General features: G+C 33.4%; 1 protein-coding gene across 4 annotated transcripts in view; it reads right to left on the reverse strand.

Moving 5' to 3' along the window:
• Nucleotides 1-66: 66 nt before the first annotated feature.
• The window catches only part of LOC135138978 (tau-tubulin kinase homolog Asator), a 59534-nt gene continuing 43830 nt past the window's right edge, over nt 67-15770 (reverse strand). For 3 of the 4 annotated variants that reach the window (XM_064069037.1, XM_064069038.1, XM_064069036.1), the window contains 5 exons: nt 12032-12315; nt 10492-11309; nt 10271-10433; nt 4756-4945; nt 67-919 (listed from right to left, as the gene is read on the reverse strand). In XM_064069037.1, coding sequence (XP_063925107.1) covers nt 765-919; nt 4756-4945; nt 10271-10433; nt 10492-11309; nt 12032-12315 — 1610 coding nt within the window. In that variant the 3' untranslated portion in view covers nt 67-764. Of the gene's footprint in view, nt 967-4755; nt 4946-10270; nt 10434-10491; nt 11310-12031; nt 12316-15770 lie in introns of all 4 variants that reach the window. The other variant, XM_064069039.1, reaches the window with a different exon arrangement.

The following is a 15770-nucleotide window of genomic DNA, read 5'->3' on the forward strand; positions in this document are numbered from 1 at the left end:
AAAGCGGGATTTTGCGGTAAGGTTCGGACAATAAAAGTAAAATACTTAATTTAATTATCAACTATAATAATTTATAAATACAGCACTAGAATTAAAACAAAAATATACAATAAAACAAGAAAAATAAAAACAATATATTAGCAGTCTAAAAATTATTTAAATAACAGTACAATTTTTTCTTCATAATAGCTATTTCGCATAATATCATTTATACAGAGCATTATTTTTTGAAGTTTTCTGTTTCATTAAGATTATTACTTCAGATCTATGACTAGATACTTCAAGTACTTTAAAAAAATATCGTACTTGTTATGACTAGATTTCGACTCATTCATTACTTAAGTAACCTGTTTTTCAATAAATTTAAAATCGACATTACTTTGATAAGAACCCAAATTCTTTAATCGTGAAACCATAACAAAGAAAAAAAAAAAACAAAATCGATGTGCTCATATTCACCGATTAAAGAATTTGCCGACAACAAACATAACGCATAATATAAAAATTCTCCTCCCCTAATAAATAAAAATCACAATAATAATCAGAACCGAACATTATCTACAGAGAGCAACTCAGAACGACAAACAGCAGAAACCGCCCCCCTCCCCATCACTGAAATTCCCCTGAAATTTTAACAGATAAGCTACGAAAAGGCAACACGTTCTGAACAGCGCTTAAAAACTCCCATTAAATATATCCTATTTCTCAATGTTCCTGTTCAAAATATGTACACGACGAGTTCGAAGATCGTGCGCTTTTGTTTACTATGTGACGGGCCTGAATCGGCGGCACCTGACTTGACTCTCCGCTGGCGGTTCGCCGGTCGGGGGTGGTGGGGGTGGGGGGCCCTCTGATGTGTCGGGGGAGCTCTCGGGGGCACCTATAAGACAAGTGGGGATGCCTCGGGCCGGCTTCACACCTACAAACCACCAGGGGTGGGTAAGAGCATTCACACAAAGGGAAAAACTAAAAGAGAAAAGAAAGAGGAAAATAAACTAAAATATTACTTTATGTCCAACGATTACCCTAGTCAAATACTTTTCACTGGACATTCACTTTTCGTGTTTTATTGATCACCCAAAGCTCAGTTAAGTTATCTACCTACGTAATCGATCAATTATACACTGCGTCGATTTTGATAATGTTTAATTTTCGAGACATCTGTATGATTGTTACTAAACTTGTTGAGTTAACTAATTAAGTTCATTACAATATTTCTTTTACTAAGAGAAATAATAAAAGGTGACGTCATCAATTTTACAGAGGCGATGAATAAATCAACTTATTATTTTCAGATCACTTCGTGTACATAAACCAAAAATAGAAGTAAACTACTAAACTACAGATAAAGGAGCATTCTACGCTGCCCTTTTAAGTAGATTTAATCCACCCTTATCATTAATAAGCAAAATGCGGAATATGTGTGGCGGACTTAAAGCCACACATGTACTTTCTGATGACATCACATTGTTTGGAGGAGTTGAAGAAGTTTGCGTTTTAATTTGCACAATAAGTTTAAAGCACCTAAAATTTCAAAGCAATCGTTGTGGTGCGAACAACCAACCCGAGCAACATAAAAACAGAGACAGATAAAATACCTATCTCAATTTATCCACTCCACGTTTTTGTGAATGTAATTAAATGAATATGTTTTTATGGCGCTTTGCGCTTGAAGAGAGACGACGATTAGACGAAAACAACAAACCAACAGTTTCGTATTCTCCAAGTTGTGAAATGCCAAGGAAACAAAATTAGACATTTCTTAAAATGTTTTTTTTTTTACAATTCATCCCTTCTTGTCAAGCGCTCGGGAGTAAAATATGTGTTTCTTCCCCACCAGAAATGTGATTACGTCATTTCAAAATTTTGTTAAATAAATCCCATCTAAAATGTGAAATATATGTGTGTCTCAAAAAATTAACGAATGAAAAATTTATTTTATTGATTAAATTAAAAAAATATCGGATTTCACTTAAAAAAAAATCAGTGTGGCGTAATAGCTTAAAAAGTGGTTGGCGTCACGAACAAATGTTGAAATTTAAAAAGAGCGTAATTATAAACAAAAATTGACCCGCTTCGGCCTTTTCGACAAATACCATAATTTTTTACCTAAACTATAAGATAAGATGATAGACCCGTATTTTTTTAATAAAAAATTCTCTTCAAAAAAAATTACAGGAAAAAAAACCTGATATGCATTCATACTTCTGTGAGACAGTCGGGTACTGTTTAAACTGCTTAGATATATTTTTTTTCAGATAATGAATATAATGATCAATTTAAAATGGTAATATGGTAACAAAGTTTTGACAATTTATTCTAAGAACTTGATGGACGTTGTCTATTTATGTGCGTGGAAAATTATAATATAATCATTTGGACTCTATTTAAAAATTTACAATAAAATGTTCACTGTTAAAAAAAAAAAGAATGACTCCCAGAAAACGATCCAAAATTGACGCCTACAAAAGTATGTTTAAAATCAAAAAAAAATTATCATTATGTGAGTCTTGCTTAAGATTAACATAAAAATGTTAAAACGCTAACTAAAATTTGTTTGTTTTGCTCCTACTAACAAATTGATGCGATCATCTCACAAAACCTGAGATGTATTGTATCAGTGGGTTTTTATTAATTTAAAACTGCTACTACAGCATGTCTCAAAAAATTTTATAAACCGATCTACTACATGAAACATTACATCTAATTTCACTGGAACTACAAATGCAGTTAACAATGTGATCGGTTACATATCAAAATCAGTACATTTAATTTTAAGTATCAGTACTACTAGGTCTTGAGATACGGTATTGTTTGTGTTTCAATAATACATACTTTACTTTTTAGAATTAATTATATATGTACAATTACAAAACATATCATTTGTTTTACTAGTTCGATTTTTTGAGAAGCGCCTCATCCAATTTCCCTGAAATTCTGAGAGTATTATAATGTAGTGATATTATGTTTAGTGTTACACTGTACATATTTAAATGAACAGATTTATTCCCAGCAAAAAGTCATTTCGCATCGTTTGGCAAAAGTAATTCCTTGTTGTTTGAGACATATGTGATGTTGAGTGTTCTGCAGAGTTGAGAAAAGTAAAATTTCAATAACTTTACTAAAATGAAAATGAAATCTACTTTAAAATATTTTTTAATAACATGGTTAAAAATAAGTTTTTATACGTGTTGTGTATTAGATTCTAATAATGTATGTTGATATTGCATGGTTAGGAAAGTGATGAATTGATTCCGACTTGTTGATAACTATCACGGCATTTTTATTCCAAAAATATATTGAAGCATGAACTGGGTTCAGTTACTAAAAAACAATAAAAAACAGTAACAAACACCAACTGGGTCTTGCATGAAAATTTGTCCACACAGGAAAAACACAACAACAAAAAATATCAAAAAAGCTTTACTGAACACTAGAATGTCACAGAGCCTTAACTTTGGAATCTGATAGTCAGTACTGGTTCAGTTTCTATTTAGTCCACCTGTTGTTTTGCTTTTTGAAACACCCAAAACTACATAGATCTGTCTTTCGTCAAATAACAATCGCACTTCACCTAAATTTTAAGCTTTGTGAGCTTACCCTTTATGGGGTCTCCACGTTTTATTTGAACAATTAATCCATGACGTATGAGTGGCAAACATAAAATAACCTTACTCCTGAAATAAAATTTATGATAATATCAAGTTACAAATTCATATATTTTTGAGAAATAATTATGTTTTTAGAACTATTTATTTAAACTTTTCTTTTGTAACAAATTTAATTAAACCTAAAAGATAAACTGAGTTTATATTTATTTAGTTGGAATGATTTGGACAGTTAGAAGGAGAAAAAAATCTAGTAGTACCTGCAATAAATACAGGCTGATCAAGAAGTACTCTTTGAGTTAGTAATAAAACTAACCAATTCTGACAAAAATTTCTTTTGTTGCTATTGCCAAACCTGATTCAAATGCTTCGCGCTATGTCACTGATACAGTACTTGTTGATCGTGCTCTAGGTAGTTGTCATTTGTCATTATTTCTCTAGTGCAACAAACTGCCCGAGTGCGGTCCAGAATAAAACACACAAAACCCTTTAGCAAGCTCAAATTTGAAAATTAATTTTATCTGAACCGAAAATATTACAATTTTCAACGTTACTCCTACAATAGTATTGACTTAACAATTTCTTGTTCTACGACTTAACTGGACCTTGGGTAATTCAAACAGATTAAAAAATTAACTTTCGTGCCATGCAGTTCACACAAAGTTAAACATTTTAGCTTAGTTTCTGGTAAATGTATTTTGGTATTCAGAGTTCAAAATTGAATTTTACTGACGAATTAACGTTCCGCAATTTTGACGTTCCTCTTTAACAACTTTGTGCAACAATAAATAACAGTGGTCCAATATCTAACAAATTTCAAAAAATAAAAATATATTCCCATGCTTAATCGATGATCGAAGCAATGTTTGATTAAACCTTCGGAAATTAAATAAACTGTGTTATTTCAACCATCCCACTTAAATAATCTGTGCATGCTTTAAATGCTGGTGGCACTCAATTTTGGTAGTTTGCCTTTTAATTTTACAGCCTTGTGGATCAACGAAGTTAGGAATCTTCGTCAAACTGCGAAAATTATAACTGGTGTCCTGCAGATCATCGAAGTTAATCAACGGTCACAATTTCGACAACTTTATTAACAAACAGATACACTCCACAGTTTAATAGGCTACCAGGACGTAGGACTCACCTCCTGCAGTTGAGTGTCTTTTGAACCTGAGATTCAACTGGCTCGGATCTGTCACGTATTTTTCAGCCTGACGACGTCTACGTAATCCGGGCGTTAAATCGCCGGACCACGACATACACTTCGCTAATCTCTGCCCACCCACCGCCACTGGAATTTTTGAGATCCTGGTTGGGTCCATCGCTGGGCTAGTCTGAACACCAACAACTTTATTATAGACAATTCCATCAATCAAACGTCTGCGAAAAGGTTACAAGTCCTAACTTACGTTAATACACCGTTCGTGGAGAGCAATTAAAGTGTTAGTAAATTGCTATATTTAACCGTAAGGAGAAAGTTCGTGTGTTATGTAGTTTATTCGTAACTTTTTACTTAACTGAATGTAAGATATGGAGGCATGTATTGTAATAAGTTCCATTTTATGAATGGCTAATTTCATGTTAGAATAAGATTCGGCCCGATTTTTTATCTAAAATCAACTATGGCATTGCATCAATAGAGAGCTCGTTTTTGTGATGTGTCTTCACAAACTAGGAATATGAAAATGGTTTATTTATTTTATTGTCATTATATTTTTTTGCCTATTCTGCGCAAGTCTAAATCATTTTAATACTAAATAAAGTTATTTCTTACACTAATTACTCTCCGAAATTAATCTAACGATTCTTTAAATTAATGTTTCTAGTTAACAGTTTTTCAAATGATTTGACTTTTAATTTTTAATAAAGTTGCACAAACGACCAATTCTGGTTTGGGCGAGTCCACTTTCAAATTTAAGAGGTGCTTTCAGCTGTCACAGTCAGCTGTTTTATAGTGGTGTGACTGACGTTGCTGTTTTCGATTTCGTCCGTGTACGGTGATTTATTATTATTATTCTATATTTATGGTTGATAAAATCAGTTCTTTTCAGAACTATAGTTCCTTTTGCAGGTGAAGTAAATAATTACTGGAATATTTTTTTACTATTTTCAACATTTACGTCCGCAACAATATTTTTCATTGATCCCTAAAAGAACAAAAATCTCGACGTCTACTATAGTGCGTTGAACGTTTACTGTAAGTTCTAATTATTGCACCAAGGTCAGTAATGACACCTGGTGTAACGTGCTATAAAGCCCTAGAAGACCGTTACACAACGCGACGTTAAAAAAAAATTTGTATGTCCGTTGGCCGATTCTCTACTTTTATGTTTTCTCGACCCTTCATGACCCCTACAGTACGAAGAAATATGTCTCCCGTTTTCGTCTGTTTGTCTGTCCGTCTGCTTGTCTGTCCCTCAGTCCATCTGTCTGTCGTCCCGGATTTATATTAGACAGATAGTCTCCGAAAGTACTAGGCACATTGTTGTTAAATTTTGGATCTATATTTGGAATATCATATAGGTGGTAAAACGCTAACAAAAATTTGTGTAATCATCGCTACTTCAAAATTGTATATAATAAATCAGTTTTATATTGTGTAAAATAATATAGTCTTATTACACATGTACTTTATAACCCCGTGTTGAGGTTTTGCCCGAAACGTCCAGATTTAAAAAAGTAAATAAAAATTATAAAACAAGATTTTGAATTTAATTTCGAATCTGCAAAAGTAAATGCTTTGAAGTCTGCAGATGTTTTAAAGTTATGATAAGCATGATAAATTTTTAATCAAAATATCCCTTATCCCCTCCAAAAAATTGATGACGTCAGGTCAAAATTTTGTCTAACAAATCCCATCTAAAATGTACAAAATATGACGAGTCTGTACTTGTGTTTTATAATTCCATTCATATTTTTTGGAATTGCTTATTTATACAGGTAACCCCAAAAAAATAATGAATGCATGAATTTATTTTATTGATTTAATCAGGAGCTACAAAACGGAATCCTTTGAAATCTTGGAGGTTTTAAAGTTATCATAAGCATGGTAAATTTTTGATCAAAATGTATTTGTCCATCCCCCCTAAAAAATTGATGACGTCACCTCAAAATTTTGTTGAATATATCCTATCTTAAATGTGCAAATTATGATGAGTTTATATGTACTTGTAATTTATCGATGCATTAATATGTTTTAGATTTGGTTATACAGGTGTCTAAAAAAAAAAATAATAATAATAATGACTGAGTCAATTTATTTTATTGATTAAATTAAGAATTGCAAAATGGAATACTTTGAAATCGTGCAGACGTTTTGAACTTATTGTAAGCTTGGTAATTTTTTGATGACGTTATCTTAAAATTTTGAGTTTGTTTCAGCTTTACTCCGCAATTTTCGTACCTGTATATTTTGCGTATTATACTCATTTCTTTTGACAATAAATATGTTTACTATCAATTTTTTTTAACCTATTGCAGGACTTCGTTCCACTGTATTGATTTTTACTTCCTAAGCGTAAGTTACGGAAGTATTGTAATCGAATCCATCGGGCGACTGGCTACTTTTGTTTTCTGGGCGTGTAATGACTCCTAGAGTAGCAATAAAAAGATAATCTTCGAAACTACTGAACCTATTGTTGTCAAAATGACTAATTTTTCAGGGTCCAAGACAAAGCTGTAAAATTTGCTTTTGTAAATTTTATTTTTACTTACTAAGCGGAAGTTAAGAAGTTATTGAATCCGGCGAATGACTACTTCCATATTTTTTCGACGTTTCGCCGCCTTGAGTAGGAAAAAATAGGTTTCCCGTTTCTGTCTGCCTGTCTGTTGTCTGCAGTCTATGTCGATTTTTATCACACAGATAACATCCGAAAGTACCGGAGCTATTGTATAAATCAATTAATGTTATTAAATATATCAGAAACTGCAAAACCGAATGCTTCGAAATCTTGCAAACGTTTTGAGGTTATTGTAAGCATGGTAAATTTGTATCTGTTTATCCCCCCCCCCCCCCCCATGATGACATCACCTCAAAATTTTGCCGAATGAAACCTATCTAAAATGTAGTAAATTTGATGAGTCTATTAAACAATGTAAAGTAAAAACTCATTTGAAACAAATGCGTAGCACGCTTCTTGAGTTTTTATAAGAAAATAAAATTTGCAACATCAAATTTTATAGTTTTTAAAAAATGGTGTTTCATTGTACTTCAGGTGCAAGGAAAGTTCTGTCGCAACACCCTTCCACCAATTTTTTCTTTGCGCTATGGTGATGACGTCATCACAAATTTTTTATTGATCAAATTAAGAACGAAGCACCCATTTCCTTAAAAATGTGAGAATACGCACGTCTTTATTTAATAAGGAAAAAAATTGGTCAAAAGTTGTCTCGACAGAACTTCCCTGTATACGCAAATCCAAAAAATAGGAATGGAATGATAAATCGCAAGTACAGATTCATCATATTTCGTACATTTTAGATAGAATTTATTCAGCAAAATTTTGGAGTGACGTGTATCAACTTTTTTGGGGGGATGAGCAAATACATTTTGAGCAAAAATTTACCATGCTTATGATAACTTTAAAACATCTCCAAGACATCAAAGCATTCGGTTTTGTAGTTCCTGATTAAATCAATAAAATAAATTCAGGCATTCATTAATTTTTTTGAGTCACCCTGTATATGCAAATCCAAAACATATGAATGAAGTGATAAATCACAAGTACATACTCATCATATTTATAGATGGGATTTACTCGGCAAACTGACGTCATCAATTTTTTGGTTTATTTTGATTAAAAATTTATCATGCTTATCATAACTTTAAAACATCTGCAAGATTTCAAAGCATTCGAGTAAAAACTCAATTCGGAATCATAAACTACATGTATAGGACTAACAGTCCATAGTCCTAGACTATGTTATGTTATACAATTGAAAACCCATTTACTACGTACAATTTTGAAGTGACGTCATCACATTATTGATGAGGATGATTAGAGAAAATTTGGTTAGCGTTTTACCATCTACATGATTCTTAATACACATATCAAATTTGACAACAATCGGTTCCGTGGTTTCGGAGATCCAATAAAAATCTGGACAGATGGCCGACAGACAGATGGAAACGAGAGACCTATTTCTTCGTACTTTAGGGGTCATGAAAGGTCGAGAAAATGTAAAATTTAAAGTAACATGTTTAAAGACTTTGCCTTGATTTTAAGAAATATAAAAGTCAATTTCGGCTAAACCTTCGGAAAAACACATACAATTCAAGATTGAAGAATTTAAAAAAGTAACATTTTTAACGATTTCGCTGTTTTTTAAAAAGTCCAAATTTTAAGGATTCTGTCCAGTTTTTAAGAAATATAAAATTCGATTTTGGCTAAAAAAAATTCACCTTCAGAAAAACAGTTAAAATTTCTACACTGTTTTTGAAGGTATATTTAAAAAGCAACATTTTCAAACATTTAAAAAATTGGTCGAAAGTTGTTTCGACAGAACGTCCCTCGCTTCTAAAGTACAATGAGACATATGCAGCATTCTCGAGTGTTTATTTATGTTTATATATCGAAAGAATGTCACGTAGAAATTAGTTTGATTTGAATTAAACCACAATCGAGCAAAATGATCTGAATATTATAAAAACAGCCAAAATACGGAATCTAACCACTATCTGGCGAATGTCGTACGGCTTCATTGAACATCTCCGCGATCTCGACTCGCCGTTGCGCCACAACTACTCCTGTCCGGTATTGGTAATATAAGCCTATTATTGAACATTGGAATTGTTTTTTCGAAAATTTGAACGTTTAGCGAAAAAACTGAAAACGGATTCGTACACTACAAGTATAGGAGTATATTTTTATATAACATTAAAATATTTTAAGACAGGATTCAATGAAATGACGTCATCGAATTGTTGGTAGGGATGATTATACAAATTTTGGGTAATATATAACCATCTACATGATATTTCTAATATACATACAACATTTGACAACAATCGGTCCAGCAGTCTCGGAGATTACTTGTCTAATAAAAATGGATACAGAGACCAGACAGACGGAAACGGGGGACTACTTTTTTCGTACGGTAGGGGCCATGAAACATCCAGAAAACATAAAAGTGACACTTCGTCCGATGAACTCGATTACTATACTTCCTTAGCTTACGCTCGGGAAGTAAAAAGTAACATTTTTGACGATTTTACCCTGTTTTTAAAGTGTATTAAAAGAGTTAAAATTCCCCTTCGGCTTATGAGGAGTCTTTCACTAGTGCTCCGCACATTCCGCGTGACTTCACATATGTATAGCACGTTAAATTTTTATTTAACAATTTTTACTTAATTTTTTGGTGTTTGAAAACAGTTTTTTGATTTGAATTCTAGTATCAACGGACCACACCAAGACTTTTCTGAGTTCACTACGCTTACTTTTTAAAAAAGGTAAACTGTCCAGACAAATAAAAAAATTTCAAAGCACTGCCGACGTTCGTTGCCCCCTTTCTTAAATCTCTTTTTCATGCTCTGTTAACATATACGGACGGAATGAACTTAAAATGAGTCTCTTCATCTATGCAATAAATTTTTCCGATACTTCTCCACGATCACATTTAGTTTATATTTTAAACATTGTTCGTTTCAACAAAGTACTTACCGACGATTCCCTCAAAATTTGGCTGGCATTATCCACCCCACTATCCTCATCATCCTGCTCGTGCCTCTGTTTATCCCTAAACAATGGATTTTCCGTAGCATCAAAGTATTCCGACTGTTCGTCCAGTCCAGGACTCAATCCGTTTGCCATTAACCGTTTTTCTCTACAAAAACAAAACATTAAACTTCCATTCGACCCTTTTTTCCTACAAACTCCATTACTTTAGTTCGGACGTGGCTGAAACAAACGTAACAGCCGGATTCGTCGTGAGATCCACCGACGGCGAACACTGTACCCTGTCTTGTTTAACTTCTAAATTACTTTTCTTCTCTAACGCGTTCCTTGCATTTTTTAAGTTCTGTTCGATTTTGTCCTGAGTGCTGGAACTGCTCTCGGACGCCGAATGCCCCAAATTGTTTTTAATTTTCTCTAAAGGTTTCGAAACTGCCTTCTGCGAATTACTCCGGCTTAGAGGCGGCTCAGCCGGTTGATTGATGTTGGAATTCGAGCCGCTTAAAGACAATCGTGGAGACTTCAGTCTCGGTTTTTCCACATTTTTATCTGAATTTTTCTGTTCCGTTTCCGAACTACTCGATTCTGATTCTTCGCTCTTTTCGGGTTCTTTAGTTTCTACTTTTACTTTTTCGGGACTGGGAGATTTCGATTTCGGTGACTTGACTTTTTCTTCTTCTTTCTTTTCGATGTCCTCTTCTAGATCTTTCTTTGTCACTGTGATTATTTCTTTCTGGTTGATATCGTCGCCTTCTAAACTTACTCGTTTTTTTACAGGGGTATCAGTCACGTCGGGAGCGAAGGTTATCTGTTCGCGTTTCGGACTGTGTATTTCCTGTCCTTCGTTCCGTTCTTTGCTACTCTGTTTCAATATACTCTTTGTCCTTTCTAGCTTAATTTTCGGCCTCTCGACTTCCTTGGTTTGTGCTGGCTCTTCCGGAGGGTTTTCCACTACGTTCGATTGGAGAGTTTGAGGTCTAGGAACATTCTCTTTTGGCACGACACGGATTTCCAATTTTCCCGCAACCTGTAAAGAGTTTACAGTTTATAGTTGTCTCTAGATTTATTTAACGGGTACAACAAATTTAAAACGGTTCAATTGTTAAAATGACCGGCAATATTACTAGCGGTTTACGAGAAAATAAGCTGAAATTTAGTCTTGCCCTAAAAAATAATAAAAATATAAGTTCATTAAAACTTTAAATTTTGTTCTTCAGGTGATAATTCCCTTATTACATGAGATGTGGCGATGCCATAAAAACATACTTTGACGACAAATTGAGGATCATGCAGAGAAACTAAACTAAAAGTTATTTTCTACGAATTGCAATAACCGGATCACAATGCCAATGGTCCAGACTTTTTTCGACTTCCGCTTATTAGTGTTATTTATTACTGGTATTACATTGCACATACTGAAATTGATATATGTTTTCTTCATAAATGAAAGCTCTTGAAAGTTTTGATGACGTCATCACAAAATTTTGTTATGCAAAAACTCACTTATCTTTGTTAACTTACAGGGGTTATCATAAAAAATAAATTTGCAAAATTTAATTTTATAATCTGTTGGTTCGCTTGTGAAGGAAGGGAGGTATTGTTTATGTGTTTCTCATTGTCCTTTAATTCATATGTAAATACTGTTGGACCATAAAGGTTGTTATTATTAAAGCTTGTCTTCTGTCAAAATTCTAAACAATTACTAGTAATAATTCGAAAAAATCTACACATTACATGCGACTGTAATACCTCTTGTAAGCCTTCGTCTTCGCCGTTTTGATCCTCGACCTCGTTACTCTTGAGTGCTTCCTTATCGTTAAGATTCATAGACGGCAAACTGCTCCATTTTGACGTTTCGACCAGTTTCGGTTCCTGTTCTTCTTCGTCTTGGAGGTGTCGTGAGGCAACGTTACGCATTACGTCTACTCTGAACACGAGATCGTCGAAAGCGGCTTGCTGCAAAAGAGGCGGTTTGAGACCTGATCTGACGTAAGGGCCTAAAGACGGAGTCGACCAAGCTCTCGGAAGTCCACCTGAAAACAAATTTTATTATTTAGGACAATAACATTTTTTTCTTATAATTTTCTATTCAATTTCAAGTTCAAATAAAACAAAGCACAAATAGCGTACACTTTGTGATAATTACGGTTCGGAAGCATGCAAAATGTACATTAAATGCATGTTTGTGCCTTCCCCAAGAAAATCGAATAATTTAAATGTAAAATAAATGTAGGATATTCTGCAAATTCCCGACGGCGTTAATTTTCAACTCAATTTTTTAGATTTGCTTATACAAGGTCACTCAAAAAAAAAAAAATTAACGAATCAGTCAATTTATTTTATTGAAGAAATCAAGAATTGGAAAACTGAATACTTTGAAATCTTGCAGATTTTTAAGCTATTGTAAGCATGGTAAATTGGTAATCAAAATATATCTCTTTATTTCTCCAAAAAATTGATAACGTCATCTCAAAATTTTACCGAATAAATTGTGCAAAATTTGATGAGTTTTTACTTGTGATTTTTCACTGCATTGATATTTCTTAGATTTGCTTAAGTAGGTGGTTCAAAAAAATTAAAGCATGGGTCAATTTATTTTCTTGATTATATCAGGAACGGTTCACTCCTTTTTCAGAGTATTTTTAGTATTACACTGCACCAATCCAAGTTGATATACGCATCCTTGCAAAAATGTTGATGACGTTATCACAAAATTGTGTAAAGAAAAAACTCACTCGAAAATACTGAGTATGTTCCATTGTACTTTTGGTGCGTGGAAAGTTCTGTCGAAACAACTTTCGCCCAATTTTTTAAATTTGCTAGGGGTCCGTATTTAGGTATCAGAAAATTATGCTGTTTTGGAAGACACCTCATTATTTCATATTCGCAAAAAAAAAAAAAAAACTTAGCGCAGCCCCGAGATGACCTCGTTAGCTAATACCATCACCATACACTACGACGAAAATCACATCTACCGCATCAAACGCTTCTTATTGATTAACGATCAAAAACGTCTTTCCCGTACAATATCTTCCATCTCCGGAAGCACCAGGTATGGCTGACTATTAATCACTAATTCCTACGAATCAGACCTTAATAACAAAAAAAGTTCAGGCTGTACGCCTCCATAGAATTTTTGAGATATGATGGCCATTACATCTCATCGCGTTATGCCTTAATCAATCACGACTAACTAAATTCTCTTGTAGCCAACTTCCAGATTACTGCATTATATCTTATCTGTCAGGTATGGTTATAAATCCACTTAAATTATTGTGATATTTTAACATGTTGTCCTAAACTAATTTTACTTTATAAGTCAATTCCCAACTTCATAGAACACCAGCTTACATCCACACAAAATTGAACTTTAGCCCTGTTTGCATAACCGAATTTCGCAATAACAAGTCGCAAAATAAACATACTAAAGCTTCAGACTGTTCAGAGTTAGATAGGGCTCATAAAATTTAATAAACTTGGAGGGAAGCTAATAGCATCTATCCCAAAATCAGCATGTTTGCGATCCTAATATAACACTTCAGAGACACGCACAGGCACATTAAACTTTTTTATTTAGTTTGTGTGGACCAACCAAGGGCGTTATGTGTCTCATAATGGAGGCGTAATTGGTGCTCGTTTCGCTCACAAACTGAAAATTAATGCTAAAATATACTATGATTACATATGGCGGTCGGTTTTGGACAATAGTATTTCGCTTGTACATATCTCATGACTTCAAATTTTGTCAATACTGAAATACTACTTTTGGACTAAAGTCTTCTAGTTCACACCGATGCAGATCCGATGAATATAATGTCCATTTAGTTTGTCAAAATTCTTTGGAAATACACCCACTTTAAGTGTTAACGGTTTAAAATTAATTTATAAGGTTGAGTAAATTTGATTCCACTAAATGTCAGCGGTGTCCACCTGTGAAGATATTTTTATCTTTGATAATATTACTGACACAATGTTTTTCTACAGTAAAATTTCTATTTCTTCCGACTCGACACCAATGCAAATTCAGGTTTATAAAACTGTAAAAATAAACTAAATAACTAACCGCTTGGCCAATGAAGAGTTGAATCTTAAAACATATAAAAACGGAATTCCTGTCATTGTCTCACCTTTAAAATGAATGCACCCAACAATAATTCTACCATCATTAATAGTTACTATCAAAATACAAGGGGTCTTCTCAAATCCATCATTTTTCTATCCTAAGCTAAGGAAGTCTAGTAATAGTCACCCGTTTCCGTCAGTCTGGTGTCTGCATCCATTTGTATTAGGCACGTAATCTTCGAAACGACCGGACCGATTGTAGTCAAATTTTGTATACATATTCGGAATATCATGTAGATGGTTAAACGCTAACCAAAAATTTTCTACTCATCCCCATCAATAATGTGATGACGTCACCTCAAAATTGTACATTGTAAATGGGTTTTAAATAGCATAAAATAAACTAGTCATACAAGTGTAGTTTCTGAATCCGTGTTGAGTTGTTACCCGAAACGTCACCAATTTTTGAGGGAAATAAACAGATCTATTTCGATTCCAAATTTACCATGCTTACAATAACTTTAAAACGTCTGCAAGATTTCAAAGCATTCGTTTTTGCAGTTCCTGATTTATTTAATAAAATTAATTGACTTATTCATTAATTTTTTTGTGTGAGCTGTATAAGCAAATCTAAAAATATTAATACTATGATAAATCAGAAGTATATATATATTAATATTTTGCACATTTCGACCAAATTTTGAGAAGACGTCATCAATTTTGCGGGGAGAGGGGGATAAGCAAATATATTTTGATATACAAATTCCCATGCTTATGATAACTTTAAAATATCTGCAAGATTTCAAAGCATTCGGTGTTGTAGATACAAAATTAAATTGGCAAAATGTTGTTACATAATTTTGATTTTTTCAAAAAATCTTGACGTTTCAGGTAAAAACTCAAAACTACACGTGTATAATTTTGAAGTGACGTCATCATTTTACTGGTGGGAATAATTAGACAAAGTTTGGTTAGCGTTTTACCATCTACAAGATATTCATAACACACTTATAAAATTTTACAACAATCGGTCTGGTAGTTTCGGAGATTATCTGTCTAACAAAAATCGATGCAGGCAGTTTACAGACAGACACACACACACACAGAGAGAGAGAGACATACAGACAGACAGACGGAAAAGGGAGACCCATTTTTTCGTACTCTGGGGGTCAAGACCCATCGAGAAAATTCGTGTCAGTCGCCCGATGGACTACTAAACATAATCGATAGCGTTGAATACAGGCTGATATCCTCGATGATTTAGTTAATTTTTAAACGTTCTCGGCAGTTGTTTGAATAATTGCCTATCTAAGTGATATAATTTTCCGTTGAAAATTTTTCATGAAAATATATGCAATATTTGCTGTCGTGACGAGGTATACGTAAAAAAAGTAAAAAAACTAATCGGTACGAACAGGAGATGGGA

This window comes from Zophobas morio, unplaced genomic scaffold, assembly GCF_036711695.1.
Source record: "Zophobas morio isolate AGI-343-1 ecotype UQ-CSIRO unplaced genomic scaffold, CSIRO_AGI_Zmor_V1 ptg000030l, whole genome shotgun sequence".
NCBI classification, from domain to species: Eukaryota; Metazoa; Arthropoda; class Insecta; order Coleoptera; family Tenebrionidae; genus Zophobas; species Zophobas morio.